At 34.8% G+C, this 18,229-nt stretch overlaps 3 protein-coding genes and 1 long non-coding RNA gene across 4 annotated transcripts; 2 read left to right on the top strand and 2 right to left on the bottom strand.

Annotated features, from left to right (window-relative positions):
- On the top strand, window positions 5,798-6,517 carry LOC104710663. Its single transcript, XR_755046.2, has 3 exons — window positions 5,798-6,013; window positions 6,089-6,157; window positions 6,243-6,517. It is a non-coding gene; the product is annotated as an uncharacterized LOC104710663 (long non-coding RNA).
- Window positions 6,600-7,436, bottom strand: LOC104710662 (zinc finger AN1 domain-containing stress-associated protein 12-like). Its single transcript, XM_010427300.2, has 2 exons — window positions 7,226-7,436; window positions 6,600-7,146 (listed from the first exon to the last, which is right to left on the bottom strand). Exons 1-2 carry the CDS (start codon window positions 7,331-7,333, stop codon window positions 6,694-6,696), a joined length of 561 nt encoding a protein of 186 aa, XP_010425602.1. The 5' UTR covers window positions 7,334-7,436; the 3' UTR covers window positions 6,600-6,693.
- On the top strand, window positions 12,022-13,035 carry LOC104715077 (putative F-box protein At3g28280). The gene has a single exon (XM_010432528.1). It carries the CDS (start codon window positions 12,022-12,024, stop codon window positions 13,033-13,035), a length of 1,014 nt encoding a protein of 337 aa, XP_010430830.1.
- Window positions 15,540-16,645, bottom strand: LOC104710661 (peroxidase 31-like). Its single transcript, XM_010427299.2, has one exon. It carries the CDS (start codon window positions 16,611-16,613, stop codon window positions 15,714-15,716), a length of 900 nt encoding a protein of 299 aa, XP_010425601.1. The 5' UTR covers window positions 16,614-16,645; the 3' UTR covers window positions 15,540-15,713.

Here is an 18,229-nt window from a genome sequence, read left to right as displayed (position 1 = left end):
GCTGTGAATGGATACAATTTTTTGCAAACAAATTTTCACAAATTAAAAGAGGATTTGATTGAGAATATATGGAATAAATTTGGAAATTAAACTATGTATTAATTGAATAAAATGTTTGTGTGCTTTAATTAAGTAATATGTTTTTTTTTATCTTTAATGTTTTTTTGTTTCATAAAAATTTGGTATTGTATTTTGAATTTTAGTAAAAGTTTTATAAGTTTGCAATTTAAATGTTATTTTTAAAGTTTTTATAAATGTAATATATTTAAGATTATTATACTATTAAATTTTATGATCTTAAACATGTTCTCCCAATAACAAACTTCTTAACAAAAGATCTAAACTAATGATCTTACATTATTTTCATAATATTTTTACTCTAAGAACACCCAAAAGTGTTCTCTCAATAAAGATGCCACTAGCTTTCTCACCCTCTGCCTCTGCAAAAGCTCCACAGAACCTGCTCACTTCCTTACTGATTTTTTGCCATATTTGTCTACAATGGTCAGGGCGCCTAGGCTCAGCACCACCATGTACATGACTACTTGTTTCATAATAGTCTCCTATACGGATCCAAAAGGACCCTGCCTTTTGGCCATTCCCAACTATTGCATCCTTCGATGTGTTTAACCAGCCGCTTATTAGGACTAAATCATCTTGTGTGGACCATAACCGTCTCTCCCTATGCTGTTCTGCTGTCTCTTCTGATTGACTAGGAGGTTGACTCGGCCGTGAACTAAAAGCAGGGAATTGAGAGGAACCAGTGTTTACATTGGGAGTAAAGCTGTCATATGGGAAGTTAAGAAGGCTAAAGTAGGATTTAGACTGACTGTTAGGAGTATTGTTTGATGACATAGCAATCAGAATTAAACAAGGAAGAAGCTTATTCAAAAGTTCTTAGAGATTGGAAGAAAGAAGCAAACAAGATGGATGATAGAAGAGAAGTAAAAGATAAGAGAGATTGAGTATTTGGGTCGGATGTAATATAGAGAAGTTAAGAAGATCATTAAATCAAAAGTTTGGTGTTGTTAGAGACTTTTAATTCTAAATAACCATTACCTACTTCAGTCAAATCAGAAGTAAATAAAAGTCATTGAGTGTTTTTTAAAAGTTTTAAAAGTTTCAAATCGTTTTTTAAAGTTTTAAGACTGCTGAAACCTAAATAGCAAAACTACAATCACAACTAATACGAGAACATGACAAGATGATAAAAGGTTAGATGCAGACACTAACTAAAATCATCCGATTGGAGATTAACAAGCCACAACTAAGTGACACTAAATTCACAACAACTCAATTACAAGAAATAAACCTAATCAAACATCCGAGATTAACAAGCCACAATCACACAACACTTATTAACAAGCCACTACAATCAAATAAAAACTGTGAATATACACTTAGGCTGCAAATGGATGCACACTACTACCTAAACCACAAAACCACTCAAATCATCCAAGTTTCAAAGCTTTCATAGACAACTCAGTTTCAAAAGTTTTAAAATATTCGAAAGTTTCAAATCGGTTTTTAAAGTTTTAAGACTACTGAAACCTAAATAGCAAAACTACAATCACAACTAATACGAGAACATGACAAGATGATAAAAGGTTAGATGCGGACACTAACTAAAATCATCCGATTTGAGATTAACAAGCCACAACTAAGTGACACTTAATTCACAACAACTCAATTACAAGAAATAAACCTAATCAAACATCCGAGATTAACAAGCAACAATCACAAAACTGTGAATATACACTTACACTACTACCTAAACCACAACACCACTCAAAATCATCCGAGACCAACCTTGTGACTTACCTTTTACTTTCGAGTAATGCAGGTTTGTTGATGGATATCCGATTTAATTTTCTCTGGTTAACCTCACCTACAAGCCTCATAAACAAAGCAAAATCGATTAATGTTCATCAGTGTAAGGCTAAAGCAAAATCGATTAAGGTTGATTTCAAATACAGGGCAAAATCGATTTGAAATCACTCATACAAATCGATTAAGGTTGATTTCAAATACAACACACGACATTATAAATTCACTCATACAAATCCTATATTGATTAATCAAAACCTTATACTAACAGATGAGACGAAACCCTATTACATGATACTAAATCGAAACCTATTCAGAGATTTCAAGACCCTAAATCGATGAAACAACGGATGAGATTACCTTGTCTATATCGCCGGAGATGAGATTTGGGAGATGAGATTTGCGAGATAGAGGAGACAGAGGAGACGAGGAGATCTCTTGAGTTTGGCGAGACAGAGGAGACAGAGGAGACGAGGAGATCGCTTGACTTTCGACAGAGGAGACAGAGGCGAAATTGCCTCTCGATTTTGGTGTTTCAATGGCCGGAAAACACACCTTAATCGGAGAAGATAGAGCGTATGCAAGCTATCGCCGTTTGGGAGAGAAACACGAAAACCCTAGCCATGATATCGAACAAAATGAAAAATGAAATGATCTCTCGGTTGTAAAAAATTTGTTTCCAATCATAGTACGCCACGTCACAGTAGAACAAGCCCAAAAACAGTTATGAATTAAGATCCATCAACATGTTCTAAGGCCATTTTTATAATATTTTCATTTTTAAAAAGCCTTAGAACATAGCACAAGTTGTACCGATAAAAATGACCTAAGGGATTGCGTTAATTAAACATATTTGTTTACATTATACATATGCACAAAAAGGGTATAATGAGTAGCCAAATTTCTTTTGGGTTTCGGCTTTTTATGTTTGGCGTTTGCATTCATTTGTAGAAAAATTTATTATTTTCACCAAAATAAAAAGTTGTTGTGGAGGAGAAGTTGTACGTACATACTGACATACATATGGGTTTGTTTGGATTTTTTGGGTGAAGTACGTGTCTTGAGATCTTTCATGTCGGTAGAAGTTGGATTGCGAATAGATAAGATTTTTCGAATCATCGACCAGATTTCTCAACACGTGTTTAAACGAAAAAAAAAACAAATAATCTATATGAGTAGTACCTAATTTACCATGAAGACGAGAAGGAAGGACCGTCGACATTTGAAGCCCTAGACGGCTACACCACACACTAGCTAGACACAGTAGCTTTTAGGTACCCAACACCACACACTAGCTAGACACAGTAGCTTTTAGGTACCCAACAAAAAGGAAATGAATCCAACCGCTGAAGACTTTGGAAAAATACTTATCCATTCATCCCCTTTTCTCTCAGCCAATCAAAATCTTCCATCTAATATTTTATTTAAAAAATAAATCAAAATTAAATTAAAAAGCAACTCAAATTAAGGAAACAAATTTTAAAGTTAAATATTTGACTTGGTTTAGATTTTTAAAACTAGAGTATAATTATATGTCGGTTTGGATTTACAAATGAAGTGGTTAGAGTTTAGATTTTACAATTAAAACGAAATTATATGTCTGTTTGGGTTTACAAATGAGGTGGTTAGAGTTTAGATTTTACAATTAGAACGAAATTATATATTGGTTTGGATTCACAAATGAGATGGTTAGGGTTTAGATTTTACAAGTAGAACAAAATTATATGTCGGTTTGGATTCACAAATGAGATGTTAGGATTTAGATTTCACAATTAGAACGAAATTATATGTCGGTTTGGATTTACAAATGAGATGGTTAGGGTTTATATTTTACAAGTAGAACGAAATTATATGTCGGTTTGGGTTCACAAATGAGATGGTTAGGGTTTAGATTTCATATATGTCGGTTTGGGTTTATTAAAAAGCAATTTAAGTTTTTAATTTTATAATAATGTATACAGATTTTATTTCCTTATTTTATAAGGGGAAGAATGGAGGGGTAAACTCAAGTATTGTTCTATAATTTTTCATGCTGGCCGCAAAAAGTCGAATACCCTTCATAATTAAGCATATATAATTGATAATGTAAGTCAAGTTTTCGCAAGAGAAAAAGAGTTCGAATCTACTAATAGCACAAATGTGTTTAACGTCTTGTTTAGCACAAAAGAGTAAGAATTTGTAACTCGCTTAAAGTTGACTTTAATTAGAAGAACTGTGGTTTGATTTTTAGTTAAAATCTGGTTTACTTTGGTCGGTGAGAGAAGAATTTTGGGAATACTTTGGTTTGCTCATTTCCAGGGAAGAGACTTTTTTTTTTCAGTTGTGAGCAGTCAACTTTGGACTATCATTTCTCATGCAAATGTAATTCCATTTTGACATATGAATACACTATGTTATAGTACTCACAGAAATGAATCCATTGCTCTCATAAATCAGGTTGTTCTGTCATAATAATTTGTTAAAAAAGTTATCGGAAAAAGTAGTCCGGCAAAAATGTCAAAAATCAGGTTGTTCTGGGAAAATCGGTATTTTCATACCCCAGTTAAGGGGGTATGTTGAATTCATACCCTAGCTATAGCATTGAGTCAATCCATACACAAAGTTAACAAAAATTCAAATTTGCTTCACCAACTCGACAAAATGTGTAAGAACATGACTAAGCTGTGACGGTGTTATCTTTCCGTTAGCGGCTGGTGACGTGGCTGCCACGTATGAAACGACGTGGTGTGAGAAAATAAAAGAGAGAGCTTCGTTTGTCTAAAACGACGTCGTTTCAGACTGTCTTCTTCCCAATTTAAAAAATACCGATTTTCCGGTTGTTCTGTCATAATAATTTGTTAAAAAAGTTATCCGAAAAAGTAGGCCGGCAAACATGTCAAAAATCAGTTAACTCACATTCTAACAATATATATGTTCATAGAGACGTTTCATCCTCTTTTGATACATTATTGGAGTCTTCAAACATACATTTTTCTGAATGGGCCTATTATATGATTAAGACCCAGAACGTATAAGTGCTTTTGTGTTGGGAAAGCCCAACGAAGAAGAGGTTGTTTTGCTCTGGAGATAAAATTGCTGCCCGTATGATAGACCAAAGCAACCGGTGGGGAAAAACAAATAAGACAATTCGCGTCTCCGAGAGAGAGAGAGAGAGTAACTTCATATGGTTTAGTTCGGTTCACTTGTAATTTCCGGCTATTTTTCTGTTCACTTGTTACTGATTTTCTAGTATTGAAATAGTGAATTTAACGCCTATTAATAAGTGTGTAAGTGTTATAATACATAACCTGAAAACTTTTCTCTATAGTGATTACTTGAGTTTGATGAGTATCTTTCACTAATTTCTAGTGATGATTGATCATAGTTGGAGCAGACTCAGCCAACATGTTGTCCATGTGTGTGGACCACAACGAAGAATGCGCGCCTTCGTCTTGTGGAGATATTTGTATGTGTTTTCTTTCCCTCCTTTTGTTTTTTCCTTCGATGATGAATATATATAGCTTAAATCTGGACTTTGATTAGTTTATAAGATAATCAAAGGGAAAGCAAATACCGCGCATTGCCTACGTTTTCCAGGTGACTGGTATGGAACCTTTCAATTGAATGTTTTTTTTTTTTTTTTTTTATCTTCATGGTTTTGTGCACTTACCATTGTTGAATTTTCCCACTTGGTTCCATGTTTTCGGTATTGGACAGCGGTCACTAGGATTTAGCGTGCGAGTTGAGTTGAAGACAGAAACTAGAGTTTCAGTATGTCTTTTGTTTTTTAAGTTGGTTATGTTCCCGAGTTACTCAACCTTACAATTTATTTTTTTTAATACCCAGGAAGTGATCATTGGTCCTGAAAATAGGACAAGTATTCCTTCTTTCGAGGACTTGTATGTATCTTGTAACCCCAAGAGAGGTATAACAACTGCTTTATCCATTTTTGAAGTCTTTTTTTAACTTGCACCGCTCTGTAATGCTCTTTCGGTGCAAAAAAAAAAAAAAAGAGGGCTATTGCAGGACAACCAGGGAACTTAGGCGCAAATTACTTCATGTGGATGCTTTTTGAGAAAGTGAGGTTTACATTGGATGGCCTAGAATGTAATAAAATTGGTGATGGCTATGATGCTTAGCCAACCAAATTTCTGCCCTTCACCATTATTGGAGTTGCTTGCATAATCAGTTATGGAACTTCCATGAGGTTAGTATTCGTATAACTTTCTAACACCTTTCTGCATCATTGTTTCTCTTTCACCGGGTAACAAGTCTGTTTCAGGCAGATATGAACCGGATCAATCGGCACCAACTTTCTTTATATGGATTACAAGGAAGAAATCAACATCCAGTTATGTGCCAACTTTTAGTTTCTGAATCAGTATAACATAAGATTTGTTATTTGGCTTATTGAATTTTTCCTTTACACGATACAGAACGCGGGGGCTCACTCGTTCTCCATAGGAGTCACAGAAACACTCAACACAAATCTTATGATAGAGCTAAGAGCTGATGATATTGAATGCGTTTTCCAGAGGTAAAAAAAGAGTCTTAAAACTTGTAGGAGTTAAAAACTCAAAAATTTAGTGATTATGTGGAAGACGTACGTATGTATGTGATATGATCATTCCACAGTAATATAGAGGGGATATATGCTAATAACAATATGATCGATTCCTTGTAGATTTGATAGGTTACATGTTTTTTATATATGCCTTAACTATATGGTTCAATATCAGTCAGGTTCTGCCCGTATGAATGACAAATGTGTCACTTTGTATCAACGATGAAGAAGTTGGAAACAAAAGACTTCGTTTTTCATTGCGTAGAGATACATGAGAACATTTAGAACGATTTGGTTGAAGTAAATTGTTACAAGAGAAGAAACTAAAAAGACCTAACTGATGGTGGAGATCTTGATGAAACAGAACTTCCTCTTTCACAACCTTTCTCGTTTCTCAAACTCAAAGCTTCCATAAACCTCTCGTTCCACCTCGCGCTTTTCCCTGTATTAGTAATGGTCTTCTTGTTACAAACATGATCTGTCGGAAACCGGTGTTTCAAACAGAACTTGACTCCACAATCTTTGCAAGTAAGGTTGTTCGCGAAAGTCAGAACCTCTTTGCAACGTTTTACAGGACACGTTTGTTTCTTTTTCTTGTTCGGATCACAATCTCCGGATCTTTCGTGTTTCTCAAGCAAAGATTTGATCCCTTCTACATCAAAACCAGTTGTTTCAATAGCTATAGAACACGTTTCACAGATGGAAACTGTTCTGCTCCCGTGATCGGATTTCGGACAGTTATGAGACTTGTATGATCTATGGTCCAAACAAAACACCTTCACACACAAAGATTTTGAATCAAGAAACACTCAATTGTGGGAAAAGATTGAAAGATTCTGAGAAAAAAATGTTTACCAATTTGCAGCCGTCGCAAGTAAAAGGGAGAAAATCAAGTAATTTGCAATCAGGGTTTTGGCAATGCTCTCCAAGATCAGGAAACGCTTCTGTTCCTCCTCCTGCCATAGCTTCTTGGTATGTTCCTGATGATGTGTTCTGGTTCTGGTTCTTGTTCTTAAATTTCTTGTGTTCTTGATTATGTATATATAGAGAGAGGTTAAGGCTGACTTGAAGACGAAGCCAGCGTCCAAGTTGGATTCTTCCTTCGATTCGGTTGTCAATTTTAAGTTTTCTTTATTTGGATTTTTCCTTTTTTTTTTTTTTTTTTAATATGGAGCGGAAAATATAATTTCCTTTAGACGAAACGCGGTTTTAGAACTTTCTAGGCCCATATAATTCAGAATTATGTTTCTTATCTTCTTAATTTAATCCATAGTACTTTGTTATTTTAATCTTATTTAAAAGCATAGTTTTAAAAATCGTGAGTAATAGTGGACGGTGAGTCGGTGACTTTCTAATTAGCACCTAAAACAGTTTAGTCGGGATGATTTAGACGGTTTAAATATTTTTATTTTTTATTTTCTTTTGTCATAATGATTTATATTATACAATATATATTTTCTTTTGCCATACATGTGATTAGTTTTCTAACTACCAAATAAATAGAAACAAAAGTATTCTTGATTGAATAGTGCCAATAGTATTCAATCAGTATTTTCTTTTATTTCCAGTTATTAAAGAGTGAATTAGTTCACTGACCAAAACAAAAAAAACTATAGAAGAAAATAATTAACTATTTGAAAAAATTAGGAATTTAGGATCAGGGGTAGAGAAAATTACTAATTTAGTGTTGGTTGATGGTGGTGATGGTGGCCGGCCGGTGGAGGTAGTCGATGGCCGGCCGGCAGAGGTAGTCGTCGGAGTTGGTCGCCGGCGGAGGTCGCCGGAGAAAGTCGCCGGAGATGGTAACCGGCGAAAGTCGCCAGAGAAGTTCGTCGGAATTGGTCGCCGGAGTTGATCATCGGAGAAGGTCGCCGGAGATGGTGGCCGGAAATGATGGCCGGAGAAGGTCGCCGAAAGTGGTGGTGGCCGGAGGTCAGAGGTGGTGGTGACCAGTAATCGGAGGTGGTGGTGGCTGGTGATGGTGGCGGGGGAAATCTAAACCCTAGAGGTTACATTGAGAACCCTAGAGGTTACATTGAAAACCCTAATGACGATGGTGGTAAAGAGGTGGTGGTAGGGGCTAAAGATGATGGTGGCAAGGTGGTAAGAATAGTGATTATGGGAAGGTTAAAATGGTATATAATATAGATAATATAGAGTATATTACCTTTCATTTCATTGGTTAGAGTAGTCAGTGAATAAATTATAATTTTTTTGTTGAGTATTTATGTCAATTTCTCTAAATTTTATTTTTTAGAATACTTTTTATTTAATTTAAAAATTTAATATTTTTACTATTAAAATAATCATATTTTTATAAAATATACAAAATAAATGGATATTCATTTCCATTACAGTGGTGCTAAATGGATACCATCTAAAAGGTTGGATATTATAGTGGAGAAAACAAATATTTGGTGTATTAATTTTAAAATGGAAAAATACTTGGTGTTAGTCAATTAGTTTGAGAAAAAATATTATGATGATGACACATTAGCATAATTACGAAAAGGAAAAATGATTGCCAGCTACTTGAAGTATACGCCAAAACATGGCCACACATACAAACAATATAAATGTTTTGTTAACTACGTGAACTATTGTCATTATATAAGGACATTTATAAACAAACATAGGATATTTGTAAAACACCACAAACATTCAATTCTGATGTTTGGTTGGTCGGAATCCAGTGTTGACCGAAGTTGACCAGAAAAAAATATTCAAAAAAATATATTTTTCCAATTTTCCTAAAAATAATATTTTTTAAATGTATTTTTGATAAAGAAATAAAAAGGATAAGTGATTTGCATAATTTACAAAAACAAAATATAACAACAAAAAGTTATACAAAAATATTATATACCAAAAAAAAATTAAAAATTATATGACAAACAAAATTTGTGGTATATCTAGTAACTAATTTTGTTAATACAGAAAATACACCAAAAATAATATAATAAAACTATACCCCAAATATTTTGTGTGTAGTAGATTTTTTCGTAAAACTATAACAAATATATACTTTTCTTTTATAAATCATTTCCTTTTTATTTTGTAATTTCAAAGGTGGGGGTTTTAATTATCTTTTTCTTTTTACTTATTTATAAGATTATGTCATTTGAAATATATCCAAGGCATTGCCAACTATTTTTTTATTTAAGAAAAAAACAACCTTATATTTTAAAAAAATAACCTTTTGTTTTTCAATTATCTTCTAAATATATGTCTTTCATGTAAAACAAAAAAAAAATTCATTATTATCTTCCTTTCTTTTTCTTATTAAAAACAAATAAATATTTGGCAATGTCTTGGTTATATTTCAAATGACATATTCTTATAAATTAGTAAAAAGAAAAAAAAATATTTAAAACCCTCAACTTTGAAAATACAAAATAAAAAATGATTTTTAAAAGGAAAAGGTATATATTTGTTATAAATTTATGAAAAAATCTACTACACACAAAATATTTGGGATATAGTTTTATTATATTATTTTTGGTGTATTTTCTGTATTAACAAAATTAGTTACTAGATATACCACAAATTTTGTTTATCATATAATTTTTAATTTTCTTTTTGTATATAAATTTCTTGTATAACTTTTTGTTGTTATATTTTGTTTTTGTAAATTATACAAATCATTTATCTTTTTTATTTATTTATCAAAAATACATACAAACTAAAACAATCTGACTCGTTTTTTTAATTCAAAAACAAAAAAAAAAATATTATTTTCAGGAACAAAGGAAAAAAAATTGAATATCTTTTTCTGGTCAACGCCACGGTCAACGTCGGTCAACACTAGTCAACATGTTGGCGTATACTTCAAGTAGGTGGCAATCATTTTTCCTTACCAAAAACGCTCGGCTAAAACATAATTTCTCGGAAAAAAAAGCATAAAAACATTTCTAAACTAATATATAGAGGATTATTGAGAAATTTAGAAAAGAAAAAGATAAAATAACAAAAAGAAACATATAATAAAAATAAATAAGCAAAACAAACAAAAATAAATAAGCAAAAATAATTGTGAAATTCATTAACTTGTACCATCAATTCTACAAAAAAAAAAATAGAAAAAAAAAACGGATTTCGTAAGTTATGTTCTCTTGACCAAACTGGTCAGTTTGCATCACTTCACCTCTGAGACATGTAATTTCATCTTCTCCACAACCATCATCATTAAACTGAACCAAATCTAACAAAATCTATGACTTCGATAACCCTACTTATGGAAGTAGGCATGACCAAAATCAAACTGTAATTGTAACAGTTAACCGTAATTTTATGGTTAAATTATATCAATCATAACTATTAATTAATCATAATCGTATTAAAACTGTTGGTTAACCGCATAAATAAACCGTAACCATTTTTAAAATATAAGAAAATATACTAGTAATATTTATTTAATTTTTTTTCCATCCAATAACCTATATTAATTAATGGAATATTACAGCAGATACAAGATCAATACAAAACTTCAGAAAACAATTTATTACATAAGCAGAATTTGTGCCATATAATGAAGATAACAAACATGACGAAGTGAATTTGAATATGCTTCCTTCCGGTAAGCCTTACTCGCTATCATGTTATTAAACATGGTATGTTCCTTCTTCATAAGCCATCTTACTTTAATGTGATATGTATGCCTTATTGGCATTCTTGGTTTGAGACTCCACACCACATAAATAAAGCTTGTTGCTTTTGGAAAAAGTTTTGAAATATTAACAGTCCGATACCAATTAGTCCGTATCGGTGTCCTTGTGCGTATCAGAAAAATTGGCTTGCTAATGGTATAATTCCATCTTATTATACATCTGAGACCAAAAACATTGGAGATCGTCACAACAACTATAACCGTCATATCGAGGAGGCCGTGTATACCAACACCGTGAATGAACCACAACATCATCTCACAAACACTTATACCTCTGTGGAGAGAAAATAAATCTCTGACAGCAAGAATCAAAGTGACGTCGGCCAACGTTGTGGAGACCCAAAACAGAGACAAACCCAGCTATGGATTTGTTAACAAAACCATCATCATATCCAGATTACCATGTTCTTCACTGCTAGACAAACCCGCCAAGAAAAAATAATGCCAAAGTTTAATGATGCAATCAGACTGGAGTTTTATCTCCAATCTTCTGATCCAAATATTGATACACCTGGATCCCAAATCTGGGATTGGAAATCGTTCCTCATTTTGATAAAACTCACGACGGAGTTGGCTATTTGACGGTGTTGATGAGGAACGATTCCAATTGTGAACCCAAGGAAGCCGCCAGAAATGATCTTCAGCGGAAATGCGCCGACACTACTCCAAATATTAATACCAACCGTATAATATTTATCAAACGGTTATGGTTAAAGTTAAATCAAACTTCTAACTGTAATTGGTAATTAATAAACCATAACTGTGATAACAATAATTGTGGTCACCAATATGGAAGAGACTCGTGGAGGAAAAGAAAAAAAAGATGGAGAGACTCGTGGGCTATATCTGCTTTAGCCCAATCTAAAAACAAGTTAACTCATCTTGACCCAAGAACCTGATTCGTTGTTCTCTAAAAGAGTAAAAAACCTAATCCGAACACACGCACATTCACCAATACAGAGAAAAAAAACTAACCCTAAAAAAAATGAATCCCTTGACAGAAGATCTATGGGAAATTATACTAGCACGATTACCAATAAAGATGATCAAATCTTCAAAATTGGTTTGCAAGCAATGGAAATCGATCGTGGAGTCTCCATATTTCCGTGACCTGTTCTTGTCTCTTCACGAAAACTCGCATTGTTCTTCATGGTCGCTCATGTTTAGTTGTTCAACGAGAGAAATCGTGGCTCATTACGGATGTGATACTTGGGGTCTTCCACGTTCTCTAGGCTTCTACATCTCTTCTTTCCTAACCAACAAGTTTAAGACTCAAAACGGCATGCTCAAAGTATGGGCGTACACGGGCGACGTTGGATTGATTTTGATCAGTGAAAACTATGTCTGCGCCAAGAACCGATCCTTGTACGTGGCTAATCCAATTTCACAGGAATGCGTACGAACCCCTTCTCATGCTCATCTCAAGGAATATTCATGTCCCTTGGGGATGGCCACACAAACTGAGAACGGCATCCTCTTGGGTTACAAAGTTGTTATGGTCGACTTCACAGCTAAACATTTTAGTTTGTTGATATTTTCGTCTGAGACAGGCTTGTGGAGTCACAAAATGGTCCATAAAAATTTCACTTTGCGCTATAATACAACCATCAGCTTGCCTGAAAAGATTCACTGGCTCTCCAAAAGTGACCAGGAAGAAATTGTTGTATCCATGGATCTTTACGTCACAGGCTCTATTCAATGCCGTCTTACGCCTTTCCCGGATTCAGGAAAACATCCAAGATTCGTTAGATATCTCTTAACTTGTCAAGGATCTCTCATGTATATGAACATAGTCTCTGTAACCAAAGTTGATGGAAGTGTAGAGGATAAGCTATGTCTATGGAGGCTAAAGAGCGGAGAATGGCAACTAGTATCTCAAATCACCCCTACTTTTATTGAGACCGGTTTCGAGTATTTTCCCTTGGGAATAAATCCTTTTGATGATAAAAAAAGTATACTGTTGGAGCAACAAGGACAAAAACAGGTTGTTATCTATTAACTTACGCAATGGGAAGTTTGTGATCCACAGTGAGTTGGAACGTAGCGGAGATGGTTGCACTCTGAGTTCCGTTGAATGCCAGAGAGCTCTGCCATATACCATCGAAAGATCACACCTTTCCCTTGTACGTTTTGCCACGATGGCTGCATCGGATTCCAGTGAGAAGTGTTCACCGAGAAAGCATCACCAACAGTCTCTTTCCTTCAAACTTCAAACAGCTCCAAAACAATCTCAACCGCAAAACTCACTCGGCAGCTCCAAAAAAAGTTACAAGTTTAAGAGTGAGAACTGAAAAGAAGATGTCAAAGTTTAAACAAAGATGAATGGGAATTGCTTATTATACCCTCAGGATGTGTCAATACACGGGGAGCAATTGGATCAAGGTAAGCATCACATTTACAAATTATTCACTTGCTTATTAGTTTAATTAATATATTTGGTATAACTTATATATTACTAAATTTCTTAATCTTTCAGTGTAAATCTTATTCATCTGAGATTTTGTTGTCTTTCTTATTTTATGGAGATATCTAAATTTTTCGCTGGCATTATGTATTTAAAAAAACGTATGAACGATTTAGACGAAAAGTATATTTGTTTCTTTCTCGGTCTCTCGTCGACTTTTTAGTTAAAGATTTACGATGTTTGTGTGAATTGGTGACGAGATAGTCCACCACTTGAAAACTCTGCTTTAGTTTCATGTTAATTAATAACATGTATAAGAGTTATCATGAATTTGATATATTTCTGCTTCTACCTTTTCCTGCTTTTTGTTGAGTTCTCTAAGGTAGTCTACCTCTCTCTCTTGTACTCCTTTCCTTCAGCTGATAAGCACATGATCGAGGTACGTGTGGGGCTGAAGGATGAGTTAGTTTACGCCGTAAACAGAACTATTAGATTGTATAGCTACAAATCCAGAGGAGAAGCGTTTGTAAAAGATATGTATTGTTTGATGAATGTACAGTGACGTATGTGTCGCTTGTGAGAGAGAGTTGATGAATCGGTGATGTGCCCTGTGGCTCTCTATATCTTTTGTAAAACAGTGTATCAGGGGTTAAGAAAGAGAGTTACACAGATTCAATCTTAACACTAAATCTCTCTCCAATGACTTTGCATATATAGAACATCACATCTTAGATAGAATTGTATTGCCAGACTTAAGTGTATGTTTCAGCTTGACGTCATATCTAACAGGTAGCAAGTTCAAGATCAAGATTGCTTCAACATCAATCTCAATACTACCAAGTTCAGCTTCAAGAAATCATATCAAAAAATGTTCTTATCAGTTCTTTTAGTTTCAACCATCCTGATAGTTTAATAGTGAGGCTTCCTTGTAAAATACAAAGACAAAAAAACGTGTCCATAGGTGACTATAGACGGGATGTGTAAAGTAATACTCTAATCAGTAATCACTATAAGATAGTTTGATTTAAAAACTTTTGGTAGAGACTTATTGGAGTTAAAGATAACAAAAAAGAGTTTTTAAAATTTATAAACCTCCAACTTTTCAGAACATGCATCAACGTTTTACGAAACTAGGAAGAAAAGAACATCAGAAAAGAACATCTCTAAGATTTTTGTGATTTAATTTTGATTTTGCATCTGTGGCAAAAATTTTGGACTTGTATTTGGGCCGAGATGTAGAAGGCATAGCTGGACTTGTTTTTGTGACTACTACTTTTAGTATATATTGAATTGTGCTTTTTGTTGTGATTTTTGCTTGTGGCCCTTATAATGCTCTTTGTGCTTGTTATTTTGATTCTTGTATTCACCTTTGTGATCGATTTAAGTAAAACATGTTAGCAAACTTAATAGTTTGACTTGATGTCCAAAAAATCTCAGTCAATGAAAGTTGATGTTTTAAAAGACCGACAACAGGGTTCATGGTTAAAATGGCCTAAATTTGATAGTTCATGGTTTAAATGGCTTCAATTTAAAAGTTATGGTTTAAATGACATTTTTTGAATCAACACGACGTCGTTTTGTCATTAACCGAGAGTGGTTAACGGCAGAGTAACATCTGTTAGTTGCTCGGTTATCAGATTTAACGTCATGTCTTTTTTGCTTTGGTTAACGAACTTAATGTTTAAAAGAGCTAGTCAACGAAAATTGATGTTTTAAATGATCTACCATAAAGTTTATAGTTTAAATGACCAAAATTTGAAAGTTCATCCGGGTCTAAATGACATTTTCCCATACTGAATTCCTAAGTGATCTATTTTTTTTCTCTTTTTGCAGTGTTAAGAAAAAATTGGTTTATCAGACTAGAGATGAGAATAGAGTTGATGAACTTAAAGTCTAAACCTTCTAACACTTAGCTTTCGGGTGACCATTAAATCACAACACCTAACATATTAATTATCAATCAGCCACTAATGAATCATTACCAAACTCAAACTAACAACTACTTCAGCTTTGTTTACTCTCACTGAACCGTAATCAAATTATGAACCGCGTGATCTTCACAAAGGTTATTAGTTTTTGACTTTGTACCAAGAGCCATCTTTGATTAGAACAATCATTCATAAAGATTATATGTGTTTACATTACAGGAAGAAAAAAAAAAAAACATATGAGCAAATTACTCAGAAGATTCACAATCCCTCAAGTCTCACATTTTTTTCTTTTGGTCCCAAATATAATCCGTAAAAAATAAAAATATAAAAATAAACATAAACTCAATTAATGGCATCGCACCTTCTTCGGATCTCTCCTCTTCGACCAGTCTTGACACCAAAAAGACTCAACTTCTGCATAGCTCTAGCAAAATCTTTGAAAAACCGATCTTGATCCTTAGCATAAAGATCAACAAAAGGTCGGGTTCTCGGGTCAGAATATAACCCATGATCCGATTCAAGTAACCCAAGACCCTTTGGTATATTCTGATAATACATATTATCAAACTTATTAGGAGTCATAATATCATTAAAGACTGAAATAGTCGGATCTTTAGGGTAATTAGCACAAGCTTTCTTCAAAGCCACCGCAAATCTCGGGTTATACCCGGTGTTATTAAGACCAACCCGACCCGCAAACTCTTTACAATGTGAAAACCCGATTGAATGAGCACCACTCAGAGCAACCATTTCTTGAACACTGAAGCCTTTGGATTCAAACTGGTGAATGAGTTTAGAGATTGGTGAAGAAGGAAGAGGAAGAAGATCGTTTAAAAGAGAAGATTTAGAGGTTCTTGAATCACGACGGCCGAGGTAAACGTCGTAGTAAGGACCACCGACGGTTATTAAAAGGTCACGTGTTGCGACAGAGATGATGTCGGAGCAAGAAACAGTGTTGGGACAAGCGAGTTCGAGAGCTGTTTTGGCTCGGACAATGACGTCGAATCCGTCTCCGGGGAGCGAGAGGTTGATGGATGAGTCACGTTCAGCTGTGTTGAATGGCGTTGAGGAGATTAGGACGGAGGCGTCGCAGCCGTTTGTGATTTGTTTGTTTGTGATTGTGTCTCGGACTATGTCGAGGAATCTTGGGCATGTTTTTGAGTAGAAGTTTGTGGTTAAGCGAGATTGAGCTGTGAAGAAGAAGAGGAAGAGGAGGAAGAGAGATTTGAGTGATGAAGCCATTGTTGTAGCAGAAGAGAGAGAGAGAGAGAGAGAGAGAGAAGATGAGGTTATAATGGAGAGAGTGGGAGGGAGAGTGGAGGTGACGCGCCGATGTACGGTCCACACCACTCACGGGGATGTGTGTAAAGTCAAAACTTGGGGTGAAGGTGTGTGGAGGATTTGGTTTAACATTGTTTATAAATTTTAGTAAGATGGATAACAAAAGTTTTAGTCACAGTTAATTAACGAGAAATGACTTTGATGCGAAATGCTCAAAAAGATAAAATTGAAGGGCATTTATAAAAATTGTATAACATATCGAAATATCACGTAAAATGGTATGTTAGTTTTTTTTTGATCATCGGAATTGCATTAAAAAAGAAGGTTCAACAGTACAAAAACAAAGTAAGAACAGACAAAATCCGTTCACTCTTAAACAAAATAATCATGGAGATCAACTCATTCAAACCAAATAGGACAAGCTAAGCACTGTTGTCCCTCCTAATCTGCTCCTGAAGTCAAGCTGGACCTCTTAGGGATAGATAAGAGAGTTCAGTCGTCCATCTCGAGTGACACTCCCGGAAATTTCCCGAGCCACTCTATTGGACTTTGGGACAGCTACATGAAACGAGACATCCTGCATATGACGTAGCACCTCGGAGATTCTGTGAAGAACTGATCGATACCTAGGCCACTCCATAGGTTTCTCTAATGCTTTAATGGCTGCCCCACAGTCTGACCAAATCTCACAAGACCAAATGTGTAGGATCTGTAAATTTTCCAAACACCAGAGAATACACTGCAGCTCAGCAGAGATACGATTCACCGTTGGCAAAAAAGCATGTCTATAATGGAATAACACGTTGCCCTCGTGGTTCCTCAAAATCGAAGCACCCCCCGAGTAAACGTGATCGTTTATCCAGGAAGCATTCAAATTACATTTGAGTTTACCATGAGCCGGCTTAGTCCATCTTTTCGGAACCAGAAACCGATTTCCTTGCTTCGCTCCCTGGTGTTCCTGTTCTTGCAATCGATTTTGACGTATCCACTCCTCAGCATCTGTCAACGCACCAGCAAGAACAAACCGGTGATCAAAATCTTTTCCAGCTAGCACAGTCCCATTGCGTATTTTCCATATCTCCCATAATATCCAGGGTATAGCCTCACGCCAACTTTGTTGTACGTCACCCCTTGTCATTATATCAAAAACGTACTCAATATTAGCAGAAATCGAGTCTGAGAAACCCTGTGCCGGCAAAGGCACTGACGATGTAGACCAAACTTGAGCCGCAAAAATGCATCTAAAGAGAACATGTGACACAGTTTCCTCTGCAACATGACACACTTTACAAATTGGGCTAATATTTAACCGATGAGCCCTCAGGCAATCTGCAATAGCCAGAGCACCCGATAGAGCTCACCATAGGAACATCCTGATAATTAAATAGTATGTTATCATATGCGAATAACTTGTTAGTTTGATGATGATCATCTAACATGTTGTAGATGTCAATGTCATTACTTATGAGTTATGACTTATGACTATGAGTAATGAAAGGTGGAGGTTTCACATTATTGAGGTAAAAGATAACATTTGTCCAAAAGAAAAAAAAAAAAAAAAAAAAAAAAAAAAAAAA

This window comes from Camelina sativa, chromosome 9 (assembly GCF_000633955.1).
Source record: "Camelina sativa cultivar DH55 chromosome 9, Cs, whole genome shotgun sequence".
NCBI classification, from domain to species: domain Eukaryota; kingdom Viridiplantae; phylum Streptophyta; class Magnoliopsida; order Brassicales; family Brassicaceae; genus Camelina; species Camelina sativa.
The sequence above is the reverse complement of the archived record's forward strand: the minus strand, read 5'-3'. Positions and strand labels throughout refer to the sequence as shown.

Coding starts and splice junctions, on each gene's coding strand:
- LOC104710662 (XM_010427300.2), bottom strand. CDS start 7,333: ATGGCAGGAGGAGGAACAGAAGCGTTTCCTGATCTTGGAGAGCATTGC. Junction 7,147..7,225: donor CTTGCGACGGCTGCAAATTG/GTAAACATTTTT, acceptor TTGTGTGTGAAG/GTGTTTTGTTTGGACCATAG.
- LOC104710661 (XM_010427299.2), bottom strand. CDS start 16,613: ATGGCTTCATCACTCAAATCTCTCTTCCTCCTCTTCCTCTTCTTCTTC.
- LOC104715077 (XM_010432528.1), top strand. CDS start 12,022: ATGAATCCCTTGACAGAAGATCTATGGGAAATTATACTAGCACGATTA.